The sequence below is a fragment of the Lagopus leucura genome, unplaced genomic scaffold, assembly GCF_019238085.1.
Source record: "Lagopus leucura isolate 7727_CA_CO unplaced genomic scaffold, USGS_WTPT01 Super-Scaffold_100014, whole genome shotgun sequence".
Taxonomy (NCBI): domain Eukaryota; kingdom Metazoa; phylum Chordata; class Aves; order Galliformes; family Phasianidae; genus Lagopus; species Lagopus leucura.
The window spans coordinates 8,656,189-8,671,729 of record NW_024962268.1 but is presented as its reverse complement, the minus strand read 5'-3'; the positions used below and the strand labels follow the sequence as shown (position 1 = coordinate 8,671,729).

General features: G+C 37.1%; 1 protein-coding gene across 5 annotated transcripts in view; it reads right to left on the bottom strand.

Moving 5' to 3' along the window:
• Positions 1–15,541, bottom strand: part of LOC122182103 (cAMP-specific 3',5'-cyclic phosphodiesterase 4D-like) — a 268,281-nt gene that overhangs the window by 69,304 nt on the left and 183,436 nt on the right. Inside the window, exon 1 of one of the 5 annotated variants that reach the window (XM_042875098.1) lies at positions 5,650–5,961. The exons of the other annotated variants lie outside the window; for them this stretch is intronic. Coding sequence (XP_042731032.1) covers positions 5,650–5,714 — 65 coding nt within the window. The 5' untranslated portion in view covers positions 5,715–5,961. Of the gene's footprint in view, positions 1–5,649; positions 5,962–15,541 lie in introns of those variants that run through there. 5 annotated transcript variants of the gene reach the window in all.

The window sequence follows — 15,541 nt, the reverse complement described above, 5'->3', positions numbered from 1 at the left end:
TAGGGAGAACACTGATCAGCCCCAGTGACATCTGATCACCATAAACATCATCCTTAATTGACTGTAGAAAATAGTATTAATTTTCATTTCATTTCATAAAAATATGATTTTAACATACCACAAAGTAGAAAATAGCATGATGCTGACAAATAGTGTGAAGCTTAACTCTGTCAGGCTTCCTCATTAGGACAGACAATGGGAGAATAAATAAAAGCTTATACACCACCACAAACTTCTACTGACTTCATGATTTGGGGCCCATACTGCTTATGAAAGTCTATTATAATAAATTAAGTCAGCTATGAATTGCACCAAAGTCACAATCTTGCAGGAAAGGTCATCTTTAGCTCATAGACTTTGTTCAGCATTTACCAGTCCTCCAGTTTTGCATATATACTATAGCATCCCCATGCATAGCTTGCTTTTAGCTGTCCAAATTGACCATATTTAACCTCTTTAGATACTAAAAGTGCAATTGAAAATCCAGCAAGGTCTCAATCCACTTCTCTTCCACAGTGGTTTCATAAGCCGTGGTAATAACAAATAGGCAATATCATCAGTTACAACAGACAAACTCCTCCTGCAAACAAACATAATACTGGAGAGAAAAAAAATCATTCATCTTGTGCAGGAATACAAAACCCTGATCTCTTCAACATCCTAACGATGCACATGCTGCTAGTATAATTCACAGTAACATTTATATACTGTTCTCTGTCCTATAGAGAAATACTCCTTCAGGAATATCCTGTCTTTACTGTTGATCTTCACAAAACTGGGATTGCCAGTCTGAAAGTCAGTAATTACAGAAGCCCAATGCCAACCAAGTTGGGAGGGAGTGTTGATCTGCCAGAGGGGAGAAAGGCCCTGCAGAGGGACCTGTATAGACTGGATCAATTAGCCAAGGTAAACTGTATGAGTTTCAATAGGGCCAAGTGTCGGGTCCTGCATTTTGGTCACAACAACCCCAGGCAACCCTACAGTCTTGGGGAGGAGTTGCTGGCAAGCTGCCTGATGGAAAGGGATCTTGGTGTACTGATAGACTGATGGACTGATGCTGAGTATAAGCCAGAAGTGTGCTCAGGTGGCCAAGAAGGCCAATGGCATCCTGGCTTGTATCAGGAATGGTGTGGAGAGCAGGACTAGGGAAGTAATCCTGCCCCTGTACTCGGCACTGGTGAGGCCTCACCTCAAGTACCGTGTTCAGTTTTGGGCACCTCAATACAGAAAGGACATTGAGGTGCTGGAGCAGGTCCAAAGAAGGGCAACAAGACTTCTGTAGGACCTGGAGAGTATGCCCTACAAGCAGAAACTGAAGGAACTGTGGCTGTTTAGTATGGGGAAAAGGAGGCTGAGGAAAGACCTTATTGCTCTCTTCCAATATCTGAAAGGGTGCTTACAGCAAGAGTGGGGCTGGTATCTTCTCACTGGTGACAGGATGAGGGGAAATGGCCTCAAGTTGCACCAGGGGAAGTTTAGGTTGGATATCACAAAAAACTTCTGTACAGAAAGGGTTGTTAAGCACTGGAATAGGCTCCCCAGTGAGGTGGTTGAGTCACCATCCCTGGATGTGTTTAAAAACCATTTGGATGTGGTGCTCAGGGACATGATTTAGCAGAGGGATTTTAGAATTAGGGTAGAATGGTTAGGTCATGGTTGGACTCAATGATCTTGAAGGTCTTTTCCAATCTGAGCAATTCTATAATTCTATGACTAATATCAACTTTATACTAGCAATGAGCAGATAGCAATAACTACGGATTTAAACTATTTGAGGCTAGACAGCATGATAGAATAACCCCCTCTTCATGTCAAAAGACTGGGATAAGCCCATGGCAAGGTCTAATTTTGTGCCATGTTCAGGCTGGGAAGCCACTGTGGCTAGCTCAGGTCAGCATTGATGGATCTCATTATTCTGTGGTAGTTTCTTTGCCCCAGAAACAACACTGTCCACTGGTGTCAAGCCACAAGTATATTCTGATCTCCATTAGATAGAACTTTTATTGGAACCTCTGACATAAAGGTACAAGCAGGAAAAGCTCATTCAAAATGTTTTGTTCCATGTTGTAGCCTGAGAAGCTTCCTCCAACAACCTTCAGCAATTCCCAGTCTTCTAAACTTCCTGATATCACAGACAAACAGTGCTACCCACCCACTGGGTTAAATAAGACCATATATAATGTTCTGTAGATTACCACAAACTGAATCACCACATGCCTCTGCTCTGAGGGTGGAAGAGAGGCTGGTATGTGCCTTTTGCAGATCAGGCAACCGTAAGATCCAAAAACCAGGAAAGCATGAATTAGCATATGTTATAAAAAGTAAGGACAGAGAAAGGCTAACTCACAAAGTAAACAGATAACTACCAATCCAGAAGCAACAGGTATGTTGCAGAAAGAACTGTGGTAAAAGCTGACAATATTACTGATACTTCTTAGATCTTTTTTACTAATTACCTATATAATGAAAAAGTAGAGAAGTTCTAATATCTGGTCAATATGCTTCTGTCCAGATCCCCTGGCTACTTAGTTGACTTGCTTGATTTTCTTAGGTTTTCAAAAGCATATTTCAGTTCCTCCAAATGAATATTTATGCACAAAAAAATATCACCAAAGAAATCTAAGCAACAAAAAATAAAAAAAAAAAACCTTAGAAAGTAAAATATGTGTTTTGGTGGAACACATGGTCATTCTACACCTCCTACACTCTGCAGTGTTAAATAGTCAAGAAAACGCTGTTAAATACTTATCTAATACTGTCCCCTAAGGTTTTACATTAATGTGAATTTCCACACTATGTTGTTATTTCTTCTCAGGAGCAACAAGATAAATCCAACTTCTGCCACTGAGAAGTCTGTACCACCACTTACTGGTTTTAGACTGTTATTCCCGAATGTTCTCATTCACAATTGCACTTCACAACTGCATCTTGAAGTCAGAAATCAGTGCTACTAAAGCCATATTAAATTATTAAGTAATCGTTCTTAAATGAATTATTATTATATCATTATTCGTCTACATTTACTTCTGTCATTACGGTGCTCGGTGAAGTTTCCCCTGGTGTCTTAGATGCATGTTTGTCTGTAGACCCTGCAGTGGAACATCAGCACAGCCTCCTTGGAGCAGGCTGGTGTACCCACTAATAGTGGGTGATACCCTCTGGATGCTTTTAAATATTAATACCGAAAAGTATATGTTTTTACCATATACGGTAATGTTCTTCTCTTGCTCTGGATGGAGGGTCAGTATGATTTCAGGGAATTGAGAATAGAGAATTCTCTTTCATCCATCCTCTCTCTGGTTTACAGGCATGTTGGGAGCCTGGATTCTGTTCTTCAGGGGAGCATTATTCAAATGGGAAACTGCCATGTATGAATATCCCAGGATCATTTCTCTCAAACCATTCCAAGATGGATATTCATAGTACAACACTGCGACTCATTCCTATGCTCCAAAAAAACCACTGCAATTTTTATTTCTTTTTGCAGTCTTCCATTTCTCCTTATCCTGGTTCCTCCTGCTATGTTAGCAGATAAGGAGAATTATGTGCTGCAGCCCTCCTTGCCTCCCACCCTGAATGTCCACCAGCATTGCTGCCTTTATCACACTAACTGCACCTAAGCATTTTGTTTTAATATTATGGTGAGACTGTTACAATTTTATTGGTATTCTGTCCTATCACACACTGGGAATGGCACGATCCACAGAACTAAACTCATAGACTCTCAGGTCTGGTGATCAGAAACCCCAGGCTGAAGCCAGCAAGTGGCTGGAGACCACTACTGTGCAGCCCACCAGCTGGCTCCTCACAAGGAGGCTCTGGAGGGGCTACTGGCTCCCTCCCTCCTTCCCCACCTGCTCCTCCTCCAGTCCTCCACGCAGGCAGGGCCTGCCTTGCTCAGTCGCATGCCACCAGAGAACAGTATGTACCTCATCCAGACAGATTCAAGAATCTCCCTCTCAGACACGTCCTGACCTCAGGTAATGTTTCCAAATGGCAGGGTAGGAAATGACACTCAATTCACAGTTAGTAGAAAATGGATTCTCACCCACCAGATCAATGCGCTAGCTAAAGGCGTTGGCAAAAAAGGACACGGGCAGCTATTTCAGACAGTACCTGGTGGTCATACTAGCCTGCACATACAGCACAAGAGACTTTTCTTTTTCCTTTTGAAAGAATTTTGTTTTTCTTTCCCTGCACAACTCAATAGAAGCAGTCAGCAGTCAAAAAAAGATGTAATTGAAAGGAAGATAAGTTAATCAGGAAGATAGTGATTCATTTGCATTATCTTTACGTAATAATTATGGTACGTAGAGTTTAGCTCACTACCTTGGATACACACAGTTTATTGTGACACTTCCAGACACAATTGTTTTATGTGGTGGCACAGCGTAATGCTTTAGTCATATCCAGTTCACTGACATTTTATTATTACTTTACTACATTTTAATAAAGATAAGGAAACACTTTTTATTGCATTTGCTTCAGCAGAACACTTCCTTAGCAGCTTCTGAGAACAACTGGGAGCATTCTTTAGCTGGAGTACTACAGTTGCTTCATTTTCTTTTGCTGAAACACGTTTTCAGTTAAAAAACAGCTTGGAAAAAGTTACCAGCTTTAACAACAGTACTGGAATGATTTAATTTCAGGACTCTCTGAAATATAATGCTCTAAGAGCTAATTTTAAAATATGTTAACTTAGTATATTTGCTCAGAAAGGAATGTAGTTACTGTTCTATCCCACAGTAACACATGGGACACATGTCTAAACAAAGGCTGTATTTTAAAATATTGTTTTGTAGCAGTTATGAAGTAATGAACAATTAGTCTGCTATTTTTTTACAAAAATGACAATGACTTTATTAAAAAAAAAAAGGTCAAGAAAAAAAAATGTGGGAGATACTGAAAGAGAAAATTGAATTTATTTTATATATATTTTATATGATGGGGAATACCTATAACCAAAAATCATAAAACCAGGACATACCTCATAAAAAATTGTCCCGTCTGCCCTTGCTAAGCTATACAAAGCATAAAGTCCCTCAGGAAAATCTCCTTAAAGACAATTGGTAACTGAAACCAATAGCAAGAAAATCACACACACAGATCACTATTACAATCTGCTTTACTCCACCGAGCCTCTGTGCAGAGAGTGCAGGGAAATGTGTGAGCCATAACACAGCACAGTTTCTCACTCATGCCACTGTCTCCTCCCAGGACACTTATCTCTACCAGTTGGTCTATTTATGCAGCAAAATGACATGTAAGGTTCTCAAAATAGCTCATGCAAACTATAGCTTAGTTCTGCTTTCCAGCCTCCAGAACTGCAAGCTGACTGTAATAACTTTGCTGCTGAAGATTACCGAAGATTTTTAGAAAGTGTTTGTAAGTGCAAGGTCTGAACCTGATTACTAAATGGGAAAAACCTACGCAAAACTCTTCTCATTAAAAAATACTACGCATGCAGTATTGTACAAAGAAACTACTTTTTTTTTTTTTTTCTTACTATTAACTGTGAAATAGCTGAACAACTTTGATAACCGTGCAAAATCTATCAGATCAAAATCAAACCCTGTGAATTTCCTGGGGCAGGTCTGTGTCCCCATATTAGGAAAGGAAACTTGAAAGAAAAAAAGCCAAACACGTTACCACATTGCCTCGACAGTCCTTAAGGAGCTGGTAGACCGGGATCTTGGCTTCATAACAATGCTCATTTTGGAAAAATTCCTCCAGTCTTTCTAGCATTCAAACATCAGTTGTCCTTATAATGCTCCAAGTACTCCATTTCAAAGAGTTTTTTAAAATTCTCTCCTTAAAAATCCTTCACATGCTTTTCCTGTAATAATCCCGGCTCCAGAGGAAGAATTCTGACACGCTGCAACTCCTTCCTTTTTCACACTGAATTTACTCTAGCACTGTGCTGTTCGGAAATGACAGTGCTTTTCTCTTCTGCCTTGTATTGCCCTGGGAGGAACTAGTCTATTTTGAATCTATTCTCCCTGTAGGTCACATGGGAAACAAGGCAGCTGAAAAGAGTCTCTATCTCTTTCTTGCAGGCTGATAACAACAGGTTTAAAGGTCAATCACATTCAAAAAAAAAAAAAAAAAAAAAAAAAAGAACAATGTTGATGGACAAAGAACGAAAGGAAAAGACGAATGTAAGGTACAGTAATGCTTGTGAGCTTGCAGGGAATTTCCATTTGGAGACTTGCTAGATAAATTAATCTCTGTGGAGTAAAGAAAGAAACAAAGATCTTCCATTCCAAGTTAACTAAAAGTCTTACCTAAAAGTATAATTCTTCCCTTTCTTTTCCTGCTAACCCTTGCCTCTACTATATACTGTGTAAGTACTGTTGTTTAACTTCACAAACCAGAAAGCATTCTGTCTCTGAAAGAAATTCAAAACACTGGGGGGGAAGTTCAGTAAAAATAAAATTCCTTCGTGACTGTTAAAGTCAAACACACATACAAACAGCTACTGTTAATAACTGGTGAAGGACAAAACAGCCTGGTTGAAGAACTCTCTCCTGTACTGCAGAAAGAGATATTTTCCTGTTATAGTAAGTACATTAATAGTTATGCATTACAAATGGCCAAGCTTGCATTTTTAATATCTAGACAAAAACTTACCATAGAGGCTTGAGAGTTACTTCCTTAGAGGAAATATCATTGTAATTTGACAATTTCAGTGGTAAAAGAGAAAAAATGAACATGCAGAGAACTAAGCAGTGAGCAGACAAAATATACATTTTGAATTTCCTTTATCCTATGTTATATGTATATTTTTTAATTGAAAGAGCAGAGTTATTGTTCAACAAGTGGTTACATGCATAATAGCCATTCCTTTGTAAAGTGTTAAGAAGTTCTGAAGCGTATTACTTTCTACAGTAGTGCAGCTTGATTAATAATGAAAGAAAGCAGTAAAAATTTCACTCTGAAAATGTACATAGACTTGACAAATAGAAGGAAAACATGATGAACAGGTCCTGCATTAACATATCAAACCATTCATCAAACAAAAATGTGTGTAAAATGTGTAAAGCTCTCTGGAACCTTTGCACTTTCTAGCAGTACAATAAAATGCATTTACAAACTACACTGTATATCAACAGGAAAGATCCTAACTGCCCTGGAGGCTTGTGCTAGTCATCTGCACACAAAGTGCTCCACAGCAGCAGAAGGAATGTTAATAAGGTTTCATGCTAAGCACTCTGTTCTTCATGTTTTTTGGCATCCATCTTTCAAATACCATCTACTGGTTAACACAGGAGCTTTTGTAAGAGTTCGGCAGAATCATAAAAGTTAACCTCAAAGGGTGGAAAAAGCATCTGTGATAAATTTAGCTCAAAGGGTCACACAGTCACGGGACCTTTAATAACAGTTGGGTCTGTCACTGTGTGCACACGTCTGTGACAATGGACTCAAATTCTGGCACTATGTTGTGAAACTTTTTTATTCTGTAAACAGATGGAATGGATCAGAAAGAAAAAGAGAATTGGTATGAAATCGGGGTTCTGGGCTATTACAACATATATGTCATTTTGCAGCTTTTTTTTTTTTTTTTTTTTTAAGCTCATCTGGTTGTTTATTGTTGAAAAATATCAACGTGATTCCCATATCAACAAAAGAACACATGCAAGACAAAGAGATCTGTACACTGAATGGTTTCAGAGTAGTATAGAGGAATGGAATATTCAGGGATAATTTCTGCTGCACCATGCATTAGGTATCACAAGATCCTTTCTTTTGTCAGAAGTGTCTCACTGCTGCCTCCTACTTACAGTTAACACAAATATAACTACTAGTACACTGCAGCATATTTATATACTAATTATTACTATACTACATAAACTAACTGTAGCTGTGTATTAAGTATATACTGCTCATGCTTTTCAGTTCAGTTTCAGGTTCAAAAATATCTGATCATCAGTGGAGATAAAACACTAAAAAACAACTAATATGATTTTTTTTTTTTTTTTTTTTGCTCCTTTCATTAGTTCTGTAGAAATAAACTTCAGTCCTCCAAGTGCCTGTCAACTTCAGAACAGAAGCCATAATATATAGCACTATCGTACTGCGAATATATTCCAAGCAGTCAAATCAGAGCCTGTTCTCAGCATGGATTTCCTGAAAAACAAATTTCTGTAGAAGGGAGAACTCATGGTCCTTGAGTGTTCGTGTCTTTCCAGGTCCATTTGTGAAAAAAGTTATTTGCAAGGAGCTCAGCATTTAATAGAGTGAGAAAGAGAAAATTTTCTAGAGAGGTTTCCAGGGGAACTTTTAGAACAAATTCAGCAAAATATGAGCAAAAGCTTAAATTCATATAAAAAGCCTGTGTTAACATTAATATAAATGGTGATTATATAAATGATTTAAACAGAGGAGAAAGATGGTGGATCATTTATTTTAGGTCCAAGGCTTTGCTATGGGGTCAAATAACAATTTTTCAAATTGTGAGAGACTGAGAGAAATAAAGGAAGTAAAGAGATATACAGCCATTTCAGTCTGATAGTAGTGGAAAATTCGTTATGGATGTAATGAATTAATTTTTTTTTTTTTTTAATAGTAAGAAGACATCAGCAGAAGTAAATGAAACTTTTCAAAGATATGAGAAATCTCAGTGTCAGATCCACCTCATTGTAAAGTCTGAGACAATTCTCAGCAGATGGAAAAATCTGTGTTCATTGCAGGCATTCTTTCTTTCCCAGACAATATTTTTTAAGTAAGAGCTATTGTATTTTATGATATTAAATCCAAAAATCCAAGATTAAAATTATTTTAAAGAAGAGAATTGTGTAAGTGTATTCACTATCATACACTTGTTTATTAGCAGATGTGCACAGTTTTAGAGATGTACATATAAGATACGTAATGTTCGTTAACACAAGCATATATTTTAGACAAACAGACATTTTAGCATTGGATTTGTACACAGAATTCTGTAGTATTAAAATTAAAAAAAAGTATTTCTTTTCCTACTTGGGATCCTTTTTTAGGGTGACAGAGATAAAAAAAAAAATAGGAAAAAAAACTGGACTAAGCTCTTGTTAGAATGCCATCACAATTAATACAAGCATTCACTGCATAATGAAAACGAGGAAAAAGTATTGTCAGATAAAGAGAATACCAAAAGTTGAAGCTGTTCCTGCTACATATGCTAACAGTAAAAGCAACAGTTTATTTTATTTTATTATCTGTGTTTATCTGGTGACTGATATTTTGACTATAGTCAGTGTCTACAGAAGAAAAGATACAGAAATAATTAAGACATTGATAATAAAATGTGTGCAGGATTCAAGTCACTTTGAGGATGCTTGCTTCTTAATTCTCATTCTGAAATTAATAACTAAAAACCAGTGTTAAATTTCACAAAATTGAAAATTAACGTAGGTTGGAAAAAACATGGCTTAGGGAATGAGACACAGGCTGAATTGTTTTGTTCTGTGTTTGGGAACATTTTTGTCTGGAGAATCTTTCTTAACCACTCTGAGTTTAGGCTTTCTTGTTTGCAAATTAGCTGCTTAACAAGCATCCAGACACCAAAGCACTGAAAGAATGCTGCAGGTGCCAGGTTACTGTCATTTTTGTATACAACTTGAAGAAACAGACAATTCTCCTTATTAAGACAAAACAAATACCCCCTGTAGTTTGGTAAGACTTGAGTTTAGCACTGTAGTTAAACCTGCAACAACTGATACCATTTTCCTGGTTGTGAAAAATTCTGGTGTATCTAATATATATACATTGTCTGAGGAGACTTAGGGACATTGTCAGTGTGTTAGGAAAAAAAGAATCCTGGAAGACTAAAATAAAATCATGAAATAGCTTTCAGTATGTAAAGAGGTATTGAGACCTGAAATTAACCGTTCTAGTATCTAGGAGCATTTATTTCACAACAGCAGAACAATTCCTCACTAACTATACTAGTCAGTTTTGCTAACTGTGAGTTGTGCATTTCATCCTAGTTAATTCGCAGCACTAGGTTATCCTCTTATATTCTGAATGGCAGTACAAGATTGAAGGACAGAAAAGATGAGCAAGATGTTCTTATATTACCTGTACTTGGGTGGGTTTGAGAAAGAGTAATGCAAGTATTGGTTCAGAAAAGCACTTATAAGAATTAGCCATAGAATTAGAAAAGGAAACTTTTGACACTTCAGAACTGTTACTGCTCAACATAACAAATGATTTCAAAAATACTCTTTTGTAGGGTGTTGACAGAATGCCAGAAGATTAAACTCTGCTGTTCATTTCTAAGGAACATCATATTCTTTCCAGATGGAAGCTAACACATTGAAGAGGGAGGAGCTATATATCATTGTCTATTAAAAACAACTGAAAAATATGTTAATATTCACAACTAGGTACCCTTAAGAATGAAAAAATAAAACAACAAAACAACTGATGTGCTCTAGGTGGCCCCACTCTGGGTGTCCATTCTTGCTGAGCAGGTGGTTGGACCAGATGACCTCCAGAGTTCCCTTCCAATCTTAAACATTCTGTGACTCCGTGAAAAAGACAAACCCAAGGGCATAGAAAAAATATAGTCAGTAACATTTCCCTCCGATATTCTCTTACACTTAGCTGCCTAGATCAAACTACCTGATTTATGAATAAATACATCTTATTTGCTCAGTGATTACAGAGTAAATAAATTTACTACATGTTCTACCAGGGCTTACCCACACTCAAGCAGTTCAAACTCCACACACTGCAAAGAAGACCAGAAATGAGGCCCATGGCACTCTGCCATGATACCTTTTCATAGACTCATAGAATCATTAGGGCTGGAAAAGGCCACTAAGATAATCTAGTCCTACCATCAACCCATCACCGCCACGCCCACTAATCATGTCTCTAAGCACCATGTGTATGTTTCTTAAACAGGAACAGTGACTTCACCACTTCTCTGGGCAGCCAGAAGTTTCTCACAATATCCAACCTGAACCTCCCCTGGTGCAACATTCCCTTTAGTCTATTGCTAATTACATGAAACAAGAGGCTGACCCCCATCTCGCCTCAATGTCCTTTCATACAGCTGTAGAGAGCAATAAGATCTCCCTTGAGCCTTCATTTCTAGAGACTGAATAATCTCAGTTCTCTCAGCTGCTCCTCCTAAGACTTGTTCTCCAGACCTCTCACCAGCTTAGCTCTCCTTCTCTGGACATGTTCCAGGGCTTCCATGTTTTTTTTGTAGTGAAGAGCCTCATGCAGTGAAGACCTGGATGTGGTTCTGGGCAGCCTGGTCTAGTGGTTGGCAACCCTGCCTGTGGCATGAGGGTTGAAACTAGATGATCTTTGAGGTCCAGGTCCTTTACAACCCACACCATTCTATTATTCTGTGATTCTACAAAGAGCCCCAATCTGACACAGTATTTGAGGTGCAATCTCATCAGAGCTGAGTACACCTCCCCGCTCCTGCTGACACACTATTTCTGATACAAGCCAGGAGGCCATGGGTGTTCTTGGCCTCCTGGGCACACTGCTGGCTTATGATCAGCTGGGAATCAATCAACACTCCCAGATACTTTTGCTCCATGCAGCTTACCAGCCACCTCACCCCAGGCACTTGGGACCTGGAATTTGGTCTTGTTAAATGAAATATGTGGTTCAATAACTTGGTTTTCTAAGGATATTCAGATGCAGTATCCACTAAAAACCGTGTGGTGTTGCTGCCTGTGCTGTGCCATGAACAGCAGTTGAGGCTTGCATTATGGAGAGGACTTACAGTCTATCACTTCCCAATGTAGCAGAAGCCAGGTTCCTGATCAGCTAGGGTGAAAATACATCCCTCCATCATTCTGCCTTTATTTTAGCTAAATTCTCATTTAATTCATTCTGTGATGTATTTGGAGATTAATAATTTCTTACTAACTGATTATAATGGATCAGTTAGGTTCAGTTGCAGAAGAAGCTTAACACTGTTAATCTAAGTACCTGTGTGAAGCTTCTTTTGCTAGAAATTAAAAAAAAAAAAAAATTGGTATCATTTTTAGGAATAAAAAAAAATATTTTTTCTGACTCTACTTTCTAGGAAAATATTGCAAGTTCATGAACCAACGCTATTATCTATGGCTGTGGGCTATGGTTTGGTCAAATTTTAAGGCTGGAAGCTAACTGCAAATATTGGATTAACAATGGAAAACAGTCAGTAAACTATAACTAAATACTAGACCACAGGAAGACTTTGGACTTGAGCTGAACTAAGGCTCCCTAATATATTAGGCTTTTTTTTCTTCTATTTAAATAAGACATACACACATGAACAGATATTCAAACTCTATATAACTATAAAAACATAGTTTGCATTATAAAAATACAGTCATGTCAGCTTTAAATGGACATATTGCAATAATTACAGAGGTAATTATGCTTTTAGAGGTAAAATCTATTGATGTTTCCATCATACCTTCTGTTTTTCAAGGGTTCATAGCTCATTAGCAACTATTTGCTAGACACAGACTTGGATTACAGCGTCTTAGCCAAACAGCTGCTTAAAAAATAAGCACAGGTTGCTTAAACTTAAGTCAGTGCAGAGTTAACCAGTAGCTAAGTTTTCCAAGTCAAATACATCAATCTTTTTGGATAAAAAGAAATGGTAAAGACTAACTTTTTTTCTTTTCTTTTTTTTTCCTTTTGGTAAATTATGCAGGGACTACTCATCATGGTCAGAGACTATAGTAAGAATTGTATTCCCTCTACAAAAATTTCATAATTTGTGCTGATCTTGGACAAAGTTACTGCTAAGTAAGAATAACAAACAAATAATATTTTGTAGGATTAACTTCACTCCTTTTTAGAAGAATGGGGTAGTTTTGCTACTATCATTCAAATACCTAGGGAGATACATCTGGGAGACACTTAGGGATACCACCATTTCAAGAAGACATCATAGTTTTATTTCAAGAGTACAAAATATACCATGATTTCAAGAAGACAAAACTTATACATATAACTTGAAAATTTACAGATGCACCTAAGTTTTACACATGGTAGCAAATCTTTTATTATCAAGGCACTTCTGAAGATAATTTATCTTGTGCAGAACAAAAAATCTACCACTAACAGCAAAACTGCATTCCCCTACCACACATATTCTAAAGTGAATTTGTTCCCATAATGCTTTCGTCTTGTTGCAAGCTGTGAAGATTTCAATTAACACAATCAAAAAGTCTTCTTGAAAGCAAATTTAAGCTGCATGTATTTACATCTGCACAGTTTTCTAAAAGAGAGGAGAGTGGTTTTCTTCACTATAGTCTATAATCCACAGGTACTGTACAATGACCTGTATGAGACAGACACGGATAGCACTCTTTTTTGATTGAATGACATAAAGTCATAGAACCATAAAAGGGACAACATTATTCATCTTTCAGAAAAATGTGAGGAAGTTAAATTAAATAACTCACTATGTCATTAAAGTTTTCTTGAAGAGGAACTACACCTCCTGGTCATTTTTTGTTTCCACTGAAACACTAATCCAAAATATCCACTGAAATCTATATAAAATTCTCTAATCACATTTATTGTCTTTTTTTACAGGTATGGAAAGCTCCAAGGACTTAATCTAGCTGCTGTAGTGAACGACAACAAAAAGATTAACTTCATGCATTTTATGTAAGCACTCAGAACACGAAGATTTGCTTCATTTTTAATACAAAATTCTTAAACTCAGAATTGTGATTAAAGTAGTAATGTGTTTTAAAAATGTGGCAACTTGTAAGACAACATTCTATGAGCACAGATTCAGAGTATGTTTTTTCTCATGAATTATTCACTGAGATACAATGAGGTGCACCAAGAAAGGAATGTTCTCACTCGCCTGGAGTTGTCAGAAGGTTTGGTTCATGGTTTCTGCTGGTCAGTTAGGTTCTGTTTATAGACAGCTCTGAAAGGTACTTTCAGGGACAGGCTATTTCCACGATTTAGACATCTATTTTAAGACAGAGTGAACTGCTCCCCACAGCTCTCTATCTGTTTGTGGCCTACAAGGGATACCTGCCTAGGCCACTGGAAACCTCAATTATGAGTGATTTGGAATGTGCATGATAAAATTCTTAAAAACTGTAAAAAACTATGACATGACTTTCTTACATGCAGCATTTTAACTGAAAGTAGACAGGATTTCATTTTTGCTTTCACAGAAATGTAGATTTTGGAGTATTTTAACATTTGGCCTAATCTTTCTGCATTTGGAAGAAGTGAGTGAGGAGCAATGTCAAGACAGTGGCACCTTCTCCCCTTTGGGTCCTGCTTCCCGGAGTAGAAGTAAAGTGATGAAAAGGAATATATATATCTGGTATGTCACCTATGCATAGCACTCAATCTTACTAAAGACTGAACTCTCCTGAATACACTGACATCTAGAATCCTAATTTTCCTTCCATTTTAGTGCAAATTTGTTAGTCTTGTCTGAACTCTGTTCCACCTTTCTGAGTTATTTTTCCCCCCTTAAACAACTTATCAGGCATAAACAGAGCACATTGGAAAATAAGTATCAAAAATTGTCAGCAGCAGTGGCAGAGCTGCCTGTAGCCAAAAACTTAATGCTGTGCACATATGCTCCACAGAAATTGGATGCAAGTATTTCAGCATCACTTCACTGGACACTGGTTTAACAATGTGCACCTTTCCTCTTTGTCTAGAAGGGCAAATAAAACAGAATAAAAGAGATGCCTCATGTGTCATCAAATTCTTGAAAATCTATTATAGCTCAGTACATTAAATAGCTTTCTTTCATACAAGCGTATTTATATGTGGAAAAGCAATTCTGAAATCAACACACTTTTACATGATACTTAGCTAGTGTTTTCCTTTCACATATTTTAATAATTACTCTCTACTACAGCAAATGATTCTTCTCTCTTTTCTTGATGCAATCCTCTAGCAGTTGATTAGCAGAGCTATCTCTATTTTTAACCACTGAATCTGATCCAGCTGACTTCCTAATAGTCATTTGCTGGCGTGTTAAATGCAGAAAAACAATTGCTATTCTATCAAGAGGAGAGGCACCAGGTCTTTCTCCTTCTTAATATGTTTTTTAAATAAGGCTTGCAACTCATCAAACTTAAAACACCAAATTTTCTAAAAATATTTTACAACTGCAAAGGGAAGTGTTACCTGCTCATTTCCCTTTGTGATGAATATGTCTGAAAGACCATTATTCTACTGAAGATTATGTTAAATGACAACCAGTAATATTTCAAACCAATTAAGGGTCCTGGACTTCTTTTCTTTCAAAAGAGTACTTCTAAAAGAATATGGTTAACCAAGTAGCTCGTTTCTTTTTTAATTTGTTCTTTCTCAGAAACAAACAAACAAAAACTAAATATTAAATTATCATTTCATGGAAATTCATGACACTTTTATCTCTACTCCTTTATAAATTAAAAAACACGTTTAAAGTAGCTTTTCCTCAAGGTATTTCTTTTTGTAAAAATATGCTCTTTCCAACAAAATAAATTGTTGTGGTTGATTTTTTTTGAAAGGTTATCTTTACAGATTCTTCTAAAGAACAGTTACATGATCACAATTGTTACTC